Source organism: Electrophorus electricus, chromosome 10, assembly GCF_013358815.1.
Source record: "Electrophorus electricus isolate fEleEle1 chromosome 10, fEleEle1.pri, whole genome shotgun sequence".
Lineage (NCBI taxonomy): Eukaryota > Metazoa > Chordata > Actinopteri > Gymnotiformes > Gymnotidae > Electrophorus > Electrophorus electricus.
In genome coordinates, this window is record NC_049544.1 from 6,418,672 (window position 1) to 6,433,920 (window position 15,249).

General features: G+C 49.3%; 1 protein-coding gene across 1 annotated transcript in view; it reads left to right on the forward strand.

The window, feature by feature from the left end:
• The window catches only part of ldlrad4b (low density lipoprotein receptor class A domain containing 4b), a 43,468-nt gene that overhangs the window by 12,492 nt on the left and 15,727 nt on the right, over positions 1–15,249 (forward strand). Inside the window, exon 3 of the mRNA XM_027000063.2 lies at positions 7,982–8,122. Within this exon, the coding sequence (XP_026855864.2) occupies positions 7,982–8,122 (141 nt within the window). The remainder of the gene's footprint in view (positions 1–7,981; positions 8,123–15,249) is intronic.

The following is a 15,249-nucleotide window of genomic DNA, read 5'->3' on the forward strand; positions in this document are numbered from 1 at the left end:
AGCATGATGGGTCTTCAGTAGTGGAAAACAACGGAGCGGGCCATGGAGAAGGCCGAGAGGAGGTCATGAGCCCCAAATTTAACTTGAAGCCACTTTGGCACTTATGCCAAAGTATAAATTATTATTCTGGTCTAGCCATAAGTACAAGATTGGTAGTTTTGTTTAACAGGGTACACTGCAATCTTTTGAGTATTCCTGATGCTATGTACCATTTGGGAAAAAGTATAACTCGCTTTGGCTTACAAGTTGTACAAAATCACGACGACTTGACTATATTCCTGTATCACCCCTCCAGTGGTGGTCATATCTTCATTCACACTCAGACCTTCTACCTGCTCATGTTCCTTCGTCTAGGTGTGTGCTTTCCCCTGCGGAACATGCTGTCGTGTTATTGTCTTGGCGTGTTTTGGTTTTGGGGCTGCTAAATCTTTGACAGAGCAAAAATGAATAATGCTGTTTAGCAGATGCAAGTGAAGGCAGGGTTGGGGAGGTGCCTGCCACTAGCAGCGAATCTCATTGGTCGAAGCCGGTGGAGGACCCTGAGAGTTGTCTGCCGAGGGGGGGGGGGGTCCTGAGACAGAGAAATGCAGGGAGAAAACGAGAGACTGAGATGGGGAGAAGGCTGGAGACAGACAGACAGACAGAGAGGGGGGGAGGGAGGTCAAGTTCAGTCAAAATTGTTGAACTATTTCTCAGCTCCACATTCCCTTCCTTCTTTTAATTATTTAATTATCACTTCATTTCTTGCATTCATATTCCTTTCTCTCTCCCGTGTCGTTTCTCGGAGTGGAGTTTTCTCCCTGCATTCCTGCATTTTAGTCGGCTTTGTCCTGATGATGCTGCCCTCTCTCACTCTCCCTTTATTTTCGCTCGGTTTTGCCCTCCCCTGCCTAGAAAGGAATGCAGGGGGAGAGACAAGCACATACACGGCAGCATACTAAACCCCTGCTCAGTCTGCTGCACCGCAGTGTGTGTGTGTGTGTGTGTGTGTGTGTGTGTGTGTGTGTGTGTGTGTGTGTGTGTGTGTGTGTTTTCTCCCCCAGGCAGTCTTTTTTTCCATCATCCTCTACCAGAGGCCTGGAAGCATGAGGGTCCTGTGTAGTCTCTTGGCTGTTCCCAGGACTGCACTCTACTGCACGGAGATCTCGGACGTTGTTCCTGGGATCTGCCGGAGCCGTTCTCCCAAGATTTTCCTGTTCCTGGTGTAGCCGTCATTTCTATCACTATGGCCCTCTTCTGCTGTTGGTCGGTTACCACGGTCGGTTAGTTGGCCATCACCATTTTGTCAGTCTTTGACCTTGGATCTTCTAGCCTGTGCTCGGCACAGATGTTCCCGTGCGCTGTGCCTGCTACCGCTCGGTCATGGCGTTCTCTGTACACTCTGCCCACTAGCGTCTCGCACCCCGCTGTCACGGGATTGTCTCGGGGCGTTTTTGTGCAGCTTGCATCTGGGGCCCTGCCTGCCGTGGTCGGTCCCTGTATTCGGAGCTCGTTCCTGCGCTGCCAGGATTAGTGCCGCCTTTCTGTCTTTGTCCAGTCTTTTCCAGCCCGTCCATCCGCATCAGCCACTTCCACTCTGCTGGCGGTACATGCCGTGCGGGGGTTTATCCTTCCGCCGTGCTTCCTGCTCCTCTTCTTTCCCATCCCATACAGGTATTTGGCTGTAGCTGCTTTCCTTTCGCCCTCTTCATGGTTCCTGTTTGCCTGTGGGATTCCAAGGTACTTGTAGATGCCCTCAGCACCTGTTCTGTTCCCTTTTTGGTAGCACGATCCCCTCCGTTCAAGCGGACAGCTTGATGTCGTCCATGTAGAGGAGCTGCCTGATGGCGCCCCATTCCGTGGCCGGTATCCGTAGCCACTCTTGGTGGTGATCTCACTGAGGGGGTTTAGGCCTGGGCAGAACAGCAGCGGAACAGGGCATCTCCTTGTTAAGTCCTACACATGGTGGTGGCTCATGCTGTTGGTCTAAAGTGGGCCTGTATGGTTGTCTTCCACAGCCCCACTGAGTTATTTAGAGTCCTGTTGATCCCCAGCCTCAAGCATTCCAGGATCTATGTGTGAGACGTTGAATCATAGACTTGTAGTCAATCCAGGCAGTGCACAGATTTGTCTGCCTGGTCTTACAGTCTCAAGTGACTGTTTAATCCACCAGTATCTTGTGTTTGGCTCCTCTGGTGTTCTTGCTGATGCCTTTTTGAGCCCCACTCGTGCTTACTCATCTTGGGCAGTGATGCCTGACGGGAGATTCCATGTTGTGCACAGGCAGGTTATCTGCTGGTAGTTGGATGGAATGGAACTGCCCCTTTTCTGGAGGTTCTCCACGATGAGGCCTTTATATTTTTAGGTGTGTGTGTGTGTGTGTGTGTGTACACATTGTGAGAGACTTGAGTGATAAGATGCTTTCACCAGTACCTGGCAGGGCTTGGCTCCCCACACACCATGACAAACCGTCCTGAAAGAAGGCAAATGGGTGTTAACGTGGGAAAGAAGTTCCGTTCCTTAAAATGTCATTACAGTAAGAACCTGGGCTGTTTGCTCATAGTGTGTTACGTTTCGTACATGTTGGGTCATTTTGTTTGCAATGCCGCTATCGCACGCTGGACAGTAGGGTAGTGAGTCGTTAATCTCGCATGCCCTCTGCGTGGTGGTGTCTGGCCACCTGGTACAGTTAACATGATGGGCCACTGGCCTTTTGTAGCTGACCACCCTAACCAGGCTGCTAGTGCTCGCTGACAAAGCTTTGGTCTTCTACATGAAATATGCAGTGATGGTGCATAAACTCATAGGAATCCTATGTGTTAATCCAAAGTTGTTAATGATGCGTTGACTATTGTTTCCAAGAATGACTTCACACATGGACATGCTGTGCTTTTAAATGTCATTTTTGCAGGTTTCACATAGCTGAAAGAAGTTTTGCCACTAACACACATCCAAAAATAAGACATTCTGCAAAGAAAGGGAGGGTACGTGAAATGATCTCGTCCGTCTCGTCGGTGTGCTCGTGGGAAGAGTCTAGTCAAAACGGTCACAACGATCACCTTCATTATAGCTGTCCAGTTTGTAGTTTCGCAGTGGTCGTGCAGTAGAGAAGCTACTCGTTAAATGGCCTCGGTCAGGCTGAGGTGACACTTTCAGCTGCATCTGAGCCGTAGGATTTGGGCGGGAGAAGGAAAGGGTGCGTTTTGGGGTGTCGTCCTACAAAGCAGCTTATTCATAAAATTCCTAACATTGGTGTGCTGCAGGTGAAGAGACAGCGGGACCATCTGGAGTCGCAGCTTAGCCGGAACCAGTCTGACACCGCTCCCTGTGACTCTGGCTATTGGAAAACCGGAATTTTAATTTTAAGGGGGTTGCTCCCAAGGCCAACACTTTGTCAGGCCTGAACTGCTGAGAGAGCTTTTTCCGGTCCAGTGTCTGAAAACATCTCCACTGCATCGCTAATTTGCCGCCAGACTCGTGAAGTGTGAAGATTTGAGAAGTTTGCGTTGCCTGTGACTTTATGGCGGTGACACCTTCTCCCCGCCGCCCCCCCCACTGAGGTCACTGGGTGCAGGGAGTGGTGTCTGCGTGTGTGTGTGCGCGCATGCTTTTGCCTGAACTCTGCGCCTGCGTGTGGTGGCAAGACTCTGACAGAAGGAGCCACTAATGAAGCAATGATCTGCAGAATATGTGACTAAATGCTAAAGATGACATCTGCTGTCGTATTACACCTCAAGCCTGCGGATCCCCCAGAAGCCAGACCTAACAGATTTACGTTCACATGATGTTCTCCGACTGCCATGGAGAAGAATGGTGGACGTCTGGGTTTTGGGGTGAGGTTTCAAAGGGGAGGGGTTCTACGCAGAAATCCTGTGCCAGGTTTGATCGTTGATGCTTCTAATTATATGCCTGCCAGCGGCAATATCAGGAGTTCTTGCGTTTCTGAAAAAATGTGATCTTAAGTAAAATTGTCATTGCTTTTAAATGGAGCAAATGTTTGTGTGTATGATGGTAATAAACAGCTGCAGCAGCACTAAGACTATCAACAGAACTATTGTAGTCTTTATTTTTAAAAGTGTTCAGAATGCATGCTGAATTGATTATGGAATTAAAAATTAATGTTAAATGGATAATCAATAAAATTCTCACCTGTTGGACCATGGAGTACTATCAGGCCTGCTTTTATTGAAGGTTAAATCTATCATACAGATAGAAAATACTGGTCAAATCCTAAAGCTGAATGTGTATGACTGACTGCTATGTGGATATAACTGTAGGCCAGTCATTATGAAAGGTGCTGATATTGTAGGATACTAGTGTTGTAGATTGCACAGTGACATTCCATTCACGCTCCTCTCTTTTCATGTCACTCTGGACACGCACTCACTACATTTTAGAAGAAGAAAATGATTCGGTTGACTAGAGTGTGGAATCGGCCCATCCTGGGAACCGAAAGCCACCGCCCTCGAGCCTGTGCATGTCCGTGGTGTCATAAAGACCCTCCGGCGTGGTGTTGTGGTGGCGCTGGTGACGGGGTCAGGTCGTCACGGCGACTTCACTAAAACTCGTGAGCGCAACACTTCACAGCAGTGTTCCAAAAATTAGCATAAACTCTTCCCAGGAACGTAGAGGTGGTTACGGCAGCAAAGAGGGAGAAGAGGAGGATGACTATAGCCGAGTGCGGCGGTCCTTAAGATGTGCGCTGCTGGGAGCGTAGGGTTTTCAAAATAAAAGCACACTAAGGACATGATGATGATGATGATGATGATCTTTTTGCCAATTATTTTTCATAAGCAGATAAAACCATGTTGTCTCTGTAAAGTAAAACAGATTAGTGGTGTGAACTGCATCCTTATCTATAGACTTTAAGATTTACATAATATTTTATAGCTGTAGCAAAAAAGTTGGATATTAAAGAAAATCTCAAAACGGGAATGCAGCTAACGGCCATTTACGCTGCATGTCATCGTTCTGAGACTGTTCACTAAGGACGTAGCAAAGTTTCCACATATGCAGTGTTTGGTTTCCAGTTCCAGAGTTGGGCACCTTCTAAAAATGCAATAAAATCTAAAAGTTTCAATTAAAAAAATCAAGCAATTTTAACAAATTATTTAGCTGATGATAAAAATACAAAGGAGATACTTTACGTGTTTTCAGTCACAATCCTAATTTCACTTTGTTAATATATAAAATAATGACTGTGATGCCTGCAACATACTACAAAAAAAAAACCAAACAAAAAAACCTTGGGCCCAAGCCAAGAGGAGGCTATATAAGCAAAGATCCACAACTGAGCTGCTAACAGGTGAGATCCTCGAGGTTGAGTGCAACCTTAGGCGCACCTGTCACAGGCGTACTCTGCACGCAAAGATTGTTCGTGGTTCACCACTTTGTGTCAAACTTCTAGAACATGGATCAGTAAGGGCAAATGGGGGCAGGGGTAATCTAGGTGCTTAAGACCATGGGCATAGACTGCTACTGAATATGGGTGACCATCAAGCCTTCAGGGGCTGTCGTTAAGAAGTCATGCTACCGTGGTTTACATAGCCACATGGGCTCCGGGGGGGGGGGGGATTTGAAAATCATTGTCACTTAACCTAGCGTGCCACTGCATCAATAAATGCAACCTGAAACCATATTATGCAAAGAGGAAGCCATATATTAATCTTGGGCAGAAATTCAGGCGACTTCCCTTGGCCCGATGTGTACCGGAACACACGCATGTGTTCAGTGGAACACGAGCTGAACCATGTGCCAAGGCTGGTGAAAGACCATCCAGACCGTTGCCTATGAAAAAATTGCAAAGCTCAGCGTGGCATAGGGGGCATCGCTGCCCCCGGCATGTTGCGCTACAGGTGTGTGAAGGTACCAGTGATGTAGGGGCTTATACTGGGGCTTATTTCGCAGAGATGCATGCGGCCAAAGTGACGTCTATTCCCAGGAGCTCCGTGTCTGTTTCAGCAGGCCACTACCAGGCCTCATCCTGCATGAGCTGCAAGAGTGTGACTTTGTAGACATGGAGGGCGTGCGCTCGACTCGCTGGCCTGCGGTCAGGTCTGTCTCCTGATGGAAATGTGTGGAGCGTCGTGAAGCAGAGATTTCCAGTCTCGCATGCAGCAAGGATGGGCAAAAATTCTACTGGCAAAAACTGTAACAAATGCACATCTTCAATTCTCAAATGATTAGAGCGGAATTAAAGATCGTCGTTTTAATCCAGCGATGCACTGGTAAGCATGCCTCTGTCCCAGCTTTTGTTGAGTGTTACAGGCATCTATTTCTAAAAACATTTAAAAAATAGAATTAAATATGCCATTGAACAATGAAAACTTTGTCCTTTTGTCTAAGGGCTCAAGTGAATTAAGTTACAGATTTTAGATTTTATTGCATTTTTAGGAAGTGTTCCAACTTTTCTGCAGATGGGGTTTGTAGATTTTAGTGACTGGCCCCCGCAAAACGGGAATGAAACACAGGAGGTGAGGTTGGATAGCTAACCAACTACTACAAACAGACGACCCACTGATCAAGGACTTGTTGGCTTGTTTTGGACACATTGATTATATATAACATAAGTGTAATGAAGGTCGTCAGAACTCTCTAACATGACCTACATTTTGCATGTTCTGTCTCTTCGGTGATCCAAAAAAAAAAGAAAAGCTAATTATGCTGCCTTTTCATTTTTTTTCTTATTTGTAATTTCCACACAGATTTGGTTTTGGCTAATGAAGGGGTTGATTTTTGGAGTAATAACCAATGCAATCCGTTCTTCTAAAACTAAACTGCGTGAAAACAATATGAGACAGTAACTGGAGGCAGTAGGCAGTGTATTTTGCTCTAGCAGATAGAACTACGATACAGATAATGGATATCTTACCTGATCTCATTTTTAAAAAAAGATCAAGTCAAAAGGGGAAGCGAAGGCAGAGTGGATTTTGTCCCTTTTTTTTGCCGTCCCTTTGCGTCGTCCATTAAATCGAGCCCTGACTACATCACATCACCAGGCGCATATCTTCCTCTCTGGGTGTTATGGGGAATGTCGCTATACGCTGTGCTGCTCTTAATCACGACCAGTGCTGCTTCCTAGCACGTCATCCCTTCACACTGCCGCCTGGTTTATTGAATAGGTCAAATACCTGGATGGGTGAAGCTAATTAATGGTTACATATTGCAGATAAAGCGCTGGTTAATGTTTAGAGTCGTTTTGGAATAAATAGTTTTGGATGATTTGTTGGACCGAAGGCTCCGGTGAGATGGAGAACCAGGACCCTTTAAAAGCACACGGTGGAGGAAACCGCGGCGGAACAGCAAAAACGGACGCGAGCTCGGCCGTCCGTGGCCCGACAGAAGAGCAGACAGCGAGGCCCCACGGTGGGGAAGGGTCAGGCTGCTCTGCTCTGTCTCTTCTCCTCCTCCTCCTGTCCAGACGAGCAGAGAACGAGTCAGGAGCAGCCCGCCCCTAGGGCCGCGCCCAGGCAGGATTACAAACGGCCTCTCCTGCCGGAAGTTTCTGCTTTAGAGAAACTAATGGTGGGTTTCGAGGCGGAATAGGGTGGTTTAGGTAAGGCGTTCCTTATAAGGAGGTCTCCTGTGTGTCTGAGCGAACATGGACGTTGACGTCAGCCCTCCACGTAGTACCTTATGAGTGCTTTTTTTTGTTGTTGTTTTTTTTCCTCTTTGTGTTTTATTTACACCTCCCACTCTCCCTCAGCCAGATTTCTCATTTCTTTTTACCTACACGATATAGAGTAGTTTCTTAGTAACCAACAATAAGCCCGTCTGGGCGACGCTGCCGGAGTAGACGCGCACACCTGCTGGGGTTTTGGATAACGGGTCCGTGTTTGTTCACACCGATGAAAGTCGGACGACCGTGGCCGTGTTCGGACGCGTGCCGGTCGGCCCGGGCCGGGGAGGTTGAGTGGGTCTCGGGGCCCCCGTCGGTCCTGCATTCCTGCCGTGTCCACCCAGGAGCCGCGGCAGGTTTTAAGTCTCCTTTCTCCCTCCCCAGAGTGCAAGTTCCTCTGCACCAACGGTCGGTGTCTGGACGTCGGCTCACTGGTCTGCGATCAGGTCAACCACTGCGGCGACAACAGTGACGAGGAGAACTGCCCCGCATCCACACAGCACACTCCGCCCGCTGCCTTCTACTGTGAGTACACGCCTCCCACCAAACCCCGCCACCTCCAGGACCTCAGCGGGGACGGTTCCCCACGCCCTGCACCGCTGCCGTGGAAATCGGACGTTTCCCCGGCCCCGGCGGGGTGGGGCGGCGGTTTGCCTTGACGCCCGCTAGCCCGTGATGTCCGCTAGTTTAAGGACCCCGGGGGGGAGGGAAAGGGAGCAAGGGGGTAGCCCCTCCAGCTGTGGATAAAGCAGAACGACTCGCCCACCACCGGAGGAGTCTGCCAGAAAGTGAACTCGGCACACCCGGCTCTACTCAAAGACTGCGTCGTACGTTTGCGGCCGTCGGTTAGCTCGGGGGAAGGTCGCGCCTTCGCTGCGTCGGGCCGGAGAATATTCGCTGGCTGAAAAAGTGGGATGTGGCAAAAATAGAAAAGGATGTGATGAACATTTCAAACTGGGTTAACTGCCAGATAGGCTTGCTTGTTGCCTAATGCAGGGAGAATGACGGACCTTGAGGTCTGAGGGCTGCAACGATTAGTCGTTTTCAGGTTTAGTGTTTTCTGTAGTCATGGTTCTATTTTTGATGTCCTAATTACAGTGAAAGTTTAAGTTTTCACATTTACATTTTTAGGTTTTCAGATACCTTGTTTCTTGCTATGTTCATTAAACTTATTGAATATGGGAAAAGTTTTGTTTTCAATTGCTTCAATTTTTGTCAGTTGCTGAATTTGATCAAAATAAAAGGCTTTCTAATAGGACACTTATTAAAGTAATGAAGTGCACTAATGTCTGAACACAAGTACTAAGTACTAAAATGCTAGCGCAGCTTGAAAAAAGCATTTTATATTAAATAATTGACTCTTACTTTACGGAAAGTCATTTGAATTTCACTGCTTAGGAACAGTAATTTAAATTTGGGCTTGATGTACAAGTTGCCATAGTGATTGAAAGGACTAACAAAAAAATCAATCCATTTATGTGACTAAAGACATAAAAATAGAAAACTACAGTAAAAGCTAGTAGAGGTTTATCGTTTTTAAAAAGGTGTCTGGCATGATAGTTTGGACTAAGTGCAGCACTGCAGAGAAGATTGTCTGCTTGGGAAGAGAGTGAAACGAGAGGAAAGGGCTCCCAAAATGCAGAGCTTCTCTCTGAGTCATCGTTCCGTCTGGAGCAGCGGTGAACAGTCGCGGCTTCCGTTGGGCTTCCTCTCGGCCATCGCTCGCAATCTCCCTCAAATCACGACGACGTTGACTGAGTCGTGATTGTCCGATGAAGGACACGCAAGTCTGGCCCAAGATCAAAACTAAATTCGAGCTCCACTGGCCAGGCTGTGGTTGGATGTAAAAACCGAAAACTCGGAGGACATTTGAGCATTTGTTCGACCCTTTTCGGTTCGTCTGTGTCAGGCACATGTGGTAGTTTAAAGTTCTGCTTCGCTCTGCTGGGTGTCATTTTTAACTTATGGTGGGACAGTTGGTCAAAAAAAAAAAAAAAAAACGGCTCCAGAACCTCTCTCCTCCCTCCGGGGCATCTGTGCTTGGCTCGACCCCCAGGGCCAGGGTGCGGCGCCGAGCTGAAATCTGAATGTGCTCAGCCGCTGCCAGGTTAACAGGCCGGGAGACCTCGGGAGCGCCCGGGAGGAGGGCCCAGCAGGGTCCCGCGGCAGGGCAGGGTGGTCCCCTCTGCTCCGCACACCCTCTGCCAGGGCTCTCCCAGCTGGCTGAACGGGAAACGAGCAGAGGGATCCCAGAGGGATCCCGGAGCTGCCGTCGCCCCACGGCTTCACACGGGGAGGACCTGTGCGGCGGCCGGACTAGGTTGTTTTGGTTTGGGGGGGGGGGCTATTCTCTGTAGGGGACTTGGGAGAAGGGGCAGGCTTGGTGGGGACATGATGGGATGGGGGGGGGGGGGGGCACAACCAACAGTCCCCCGTGCTGAGCTCCAGGGTAGTAGGCATTCATATGCAGATATGGGCTTCTGTTGTTCTATCTTGCACTGCTTTCAGATCAGTCTCTTTGTCCCAGTGATTTAAGGGATTATTTTAAGTAGACTATCTGAGTGGCATTGAATAAACATGACAGCTTTTTACCCCTCCAACCTCCCCCCTCTGCTTTTACGCCAGAAGCTGAGAAGCTGCTCTCAGGTCAGTGTTAAAAAGCTGCATCTCCCTTTTCCTAGGGAAACCTTCAGTGGCGGGTCCCTCAGAAGTGTCCCGAGAGTGGCACACTTTGAAGCGCGTCGTAAGGGTCCTCCAGGGTGGAGCAGGACAAAAGCAGGGAGCCTCGTTCCCCTAGAAGTGGCCAGCCGGGAAAACCTGGCGCCGTCCCGTCCAGCGTGCCGACGAGAGCGGGGAGTCCTGCCGCCTTCCCTGTCTCCGCAGCGCTGTCTTTTTTACCTTTTCACCGCGGCACCTTTTTACGTTCTCCTCAGTCGTCCGCGCCCAATTTACCCCGCAGAGTCGGGCGGGGCTTTCAGGACCCGTGCGGGGTGGCCGTGTTCAGACACTCGCAGACTTCCAGCATTGTCCCGCTGGGCTTCAAAAGAAGCTTTAAGATAGCTACCCACCAGCGGCACTCGCTTTTGTGGTTATGGGATACTTCAGCAGCAGGCATCAATTGCACCGTCCTCGATCCCTTTGACCAACCCCCCACCGCCCTCCAGCAAGCCCGGGTGCAATTCAAACGAAAGTTCCTCATCACTGAAACCAGGTGCTCTCTCCTGGCTCTGGCGAGATCGTTCAAACCGGCAGGTTAAGAAATTAAAAACGAAACCCAGAAGAAGAAAAAAAAACCCAAAAACTTGCGCGTCGCAGGAGCAGAAACTTGTCACGTGCACAGCCACGTCCCCGAGTGCCGCACGTGTGTCCTGCCGGGAGGTGTGTTTGTGGTGCACGTGCATGTTTGTGCCTGATCAAGCTCATGAAGAGTGCGCTGATTAGTTTCAGGCCTGAAACGGGGGAAATAAAAGGGGCACAGGACCAGGGTAGCTGTTTTCCAGATAAAGTTGTGAGTGTGTGTGTGTGTGTGTGTGTGTGTGTGTGTGTGTGTGTGTGTGTGTGTATTACAGTGTACATGTACCTGGGTGGGCTCTAGAATTAAGAATCTCTCTAGCACACAGTCTCTCCTGCCTACTCTAGCTGGCTCTCTCTGTCCTTCCAACACACACACACCGCCCCGCCATCTTTCCTTTCTGTAACGGAGCGTTTATAAAAAAAAAACAAAAAAAAAAACAGGTTGATGAGGGTCAGAGGTCGCTCGGGTCACGTTCATTGGCTTTGATTGAGTCGTGTCTGGAGTGAAGAGCACCGCCATCAGTTTGTTTGAGTTTGGGATTTCCATGCGTAATCCTCATCATCTCGCGCTAATCTGAGCCCGCCGCGGCCCGCTGCATTCTCATGCTAACGCTCTCATTGCCAAACCGACGTCACCCCTTCTCTATGCAGTCAACGTCGCTCCGTGGGAGGTGAAGCTGGGCACGGGCGCACGGGCGCTCCGCCACGGGGAGAAAAGGGGCTCGCTGATGAAGTTGTTTTGCTCCCTGGAATGCGGGACCGGGAAGGAGCTGAACGCTGAAGAGAATGGCTTTGAGGGCTTTTTTTTTTGTGCGTGCATGTGTGTGCGCATGTGTGTGCGCATGTGTGTGCGCATGTGACTTGTGAAATATGCGGGTTGAATGAACCACTTGTTTTGTCATGTATTTTCGTGTTTTTGAAGACATTTTGAAGCACCTTTTCTTGTGCTCTCCCTGGGTCTCTTTATTGGCCGTTGGTCCTTTGATGTCGGAGGGAAGAAAGGTAATTCAGCCTTAATTCGGCCTTCTGAGGACGCTGGTGACTCGGGAGCCGCGGTGGCTTATTGGAGGCATTCCAGGCTTGAGCGCCATCCATTTACATATCAACTAGCCAACGGAAGATTGAATTGTCTGATGCGTTTGCGTGCCGGGTCCAGGTGACCTCCGGAAGGTGCCTTTCTTTCCATCGATAGTCTGGGACACTTGGGGCTTGCTCGGTGTCTAAGCTTGCCAGCGAATAAGCCCGCCCGTCGTAGGCTGCGTGTTGCTGCTGTTTTCCCATGAGGGATCACTTTTATTTTTTGAATAGCGTAGCATAAAACGAACGTTGTGTAAACTACCGTTTAGCCTTTGAGTTTGTGACACAAAGTCGCAGAAGATGTAGGGACGTTGTTTAGTGAAACAAGTTGGAAACATTTTAGAGTTGTATTAGTCTTCCAGTCGAAAATGAGCTTTACCTGACAGAGAGAAGCCGGGTTCTGCACAGACGACAGAGAGCCATTTCTCATGCCGTCCAAACCTGAAGTTTTGGGGTTTTTTTGACTCCCAATTTGTGTTTCAGTAGGTTTAATGTAAGATTTATGTCATCATCTTTAGAAAACTACAGCTAGACTTCAAATATGCGTGCGTGCATAATCAGGAGCCAATCAGATGAGGTTTGAAATTAACACACTGGTAGTATTTTGACCATGGAGCCTGGAATCTGACCATTTCATGGGATTTGCATCACCGAGAATCAACGACAGTCGGGGACGAACCTGCGACCGGCTCCAAGCCTTCTGGGTGCAGCGTTTCAGTCCCCGGGGCCCGCCGGCGAAGAAGGGAGACGTGGCTAATCGCACTTTCATGCTTCGCACATCTTTGAGTCTTTTTCATTTATTTATTTTTTCCTCTTTGATTCGAGGCCTTCGCACGTCAGCCCTACGGTCGTGCCTGTTTGAGCCTCTTCTGCGGCTGGGTATCAGAACGTGTTGCTTGACACGGGGAGCGCAGGGGGTTCTGGGATTGTTTATCACAGAGGACCAGTGGGCCCTTTTCTTTTGCGTTGGCTTTGTTATTTTGTCCGTGAGCCACCCAGTACGAACCCCCCCGTCTGAGTACGGGGGCTAATGATGCACCCGGGACCATTAAAGGTGGGAAACTGACAGCTCTCCTCTCTCCATTTTTTGCCCTCAAAGAGGAGGGGAGCAACCGAGGGCAGAAAAAAGAAAGCGTGGCAATAAATGAACTAGTCTCGGGTATTACCTTTTTTTTGGTAGAATCAGGTTTGGCTCAAAGACCAGAGTGAAACCCACTGAAAAACAAGAGAAGAGAAGAGAAGAGAAGAGAAGGGGGGGAGCTGGGCTAGGCCACACAGAGAGGAAATGAACATGAAGGCAGTCTGTTTGAAGTCCAGCCGCGTGTGTGTGTGTGTGTGTGTGTGTGTGTGTGTGTGTGTGTGTGTGTGTGCGCGCGCGAGAGAGAGTGAATGAGTGAGTGAGTGAGTGCCTGAGCTGGGATGCTGGAATAAGAGCTACAGTAGTGAATAGACTATAGTAACCCGTGGTGAAAAGAAGTGCCTTTACTGTCCCACCGGCCAATTAGGCGCCGAGATGCAGATGATGTGGCCCGGCTGAAAAGGACCCAGCTGCTCGCAGGGGCCCGTTCTGTGGGCCACAACAGGTGATGGAGCACCAAGCCCTGGGCGGCCCCCTCGACTCGAGGCCCGGCTCCCGCAGGCCCGCCCGGGCGATCGCGCCGCGTCGGCGACCTCGTCAGACAAGGATGGGAAACGATCTGTCCATAAACATGTCCGTAAACGCGTCGGGAAATGGCTCGGACGCAGGCTGTGGAATTATGAACCATGCCGGGCATCATGTTTCCACGCGTCGTCCGGTTACTCCGGCACCCTCTCCGCCTCCCTCTGCTCGCCTTTTCCTGGCGACGAAGAACACCGTTCCGATTCCCGCTGCTGAGAAATGGCCCGTGTCTGCGCCAGTATTCACCAAGGAGGGCGTGTCCGTGCCCAATGGAAGTAAACAGTAGTAACAAGATGGCGGCACATGTAGATTACCTGTGAGCATTTGAACTGGTGTCAGAGAAAGCAAGCTTGATCAGCTATTGGTGATGAGAAGATGCATGATAACAATAACAACAAAAAATAATGAACTAACATTTAATATAAAGAATATCATTTAATGTTCTCAACCCATCGTCATTATTGGCTGGTGTGGATGGAGATGGGCTGTCGGCTTCCACTGATGCTGTGGCTGAATTCACCTCCCCACTCATGAGGTTTGCTGGTCTGTTAGCATGCCATCGAGCACAGTATAGCGGCGCTGGCAGGTTCCCCCGTCCGGCACCGCCGCACAGTAACTCTTTCCTCTAGAACTTGACGTCCGCATATGTGGTCATGGCTAGCGCTGAAGAACCTTCCTTTCTCTGGTTCCAGCTGGGAAGGAACTTTTTTGGCTTTCGGAACCTATTTATTTAGCTGAAAGCACACCAAACGGTTCAAAATTGGGTTCCGGTTTGTCACTGGTGGGGAAAAAGGGCTGCGCGTGTACCATGTACCGCTATGCATCTTGGGAGCTGCTCGTGTTGCCATGGTTAGCAGTCGTCTCATCTGCCTACTGCCCCCCCACCCCCACACACACAGTGTGCACTCAGCGCCACTAAACAGAAGTTGCTGAAGTGTTAATGGCCTTTCTCTGTCTGGTGGGCTTTGCCCTTTGGAGACTTCCCTGTCTGGCGGCTCAGAGCCGCTTCTCTGCTTCGGTCTTTAATCATGGTTATCCCTCTTCTAGACGTGTTGCTTTGTTGTGTTAGTGTGAATCTGCATTAAATCAAACTCCACTGTATCTTGTCAATCAAGAGCCCAGCTACAATATAAAGGGATGGATAGCCACAGTAACAGGGCTGGTGGAATAATGCATGGTACACTCACAAAGGCTGTTGCAATAGCAGTGTAGTAACATGCATCTCACATAATCGAACTTAAATGCATCGTGGACAAAGGAGACAGCCATTGAAATGAAATTCAACAGACACGCACAACCTGCTGGAGAGGCGGTCACAGTCCGTAAGGGAGGGGTTGATACCGGCGTCTGGCGCAGGTGTCTGTGCGCATTTATGGGAAAAACTGGTTGAGGATCATTGATGTTTTTTGCTTGAGTCACAAGTCTATAAATGAGAGTTGTGCATCGGTTAGGACCCCGAGAGGCTGTTGCTCTGCTCAGTATCAAAAACTTGATTCTAAAACTGAAACCCACTTACTTCAGAGGAACTATGGGTCTGTAAACAGAGTGAAGAAGTGGATGAATGTTCATGTTGTTATTGTCCTGTCACTCAAGCTGCACCTGCTCCTACGTACCCCTGACT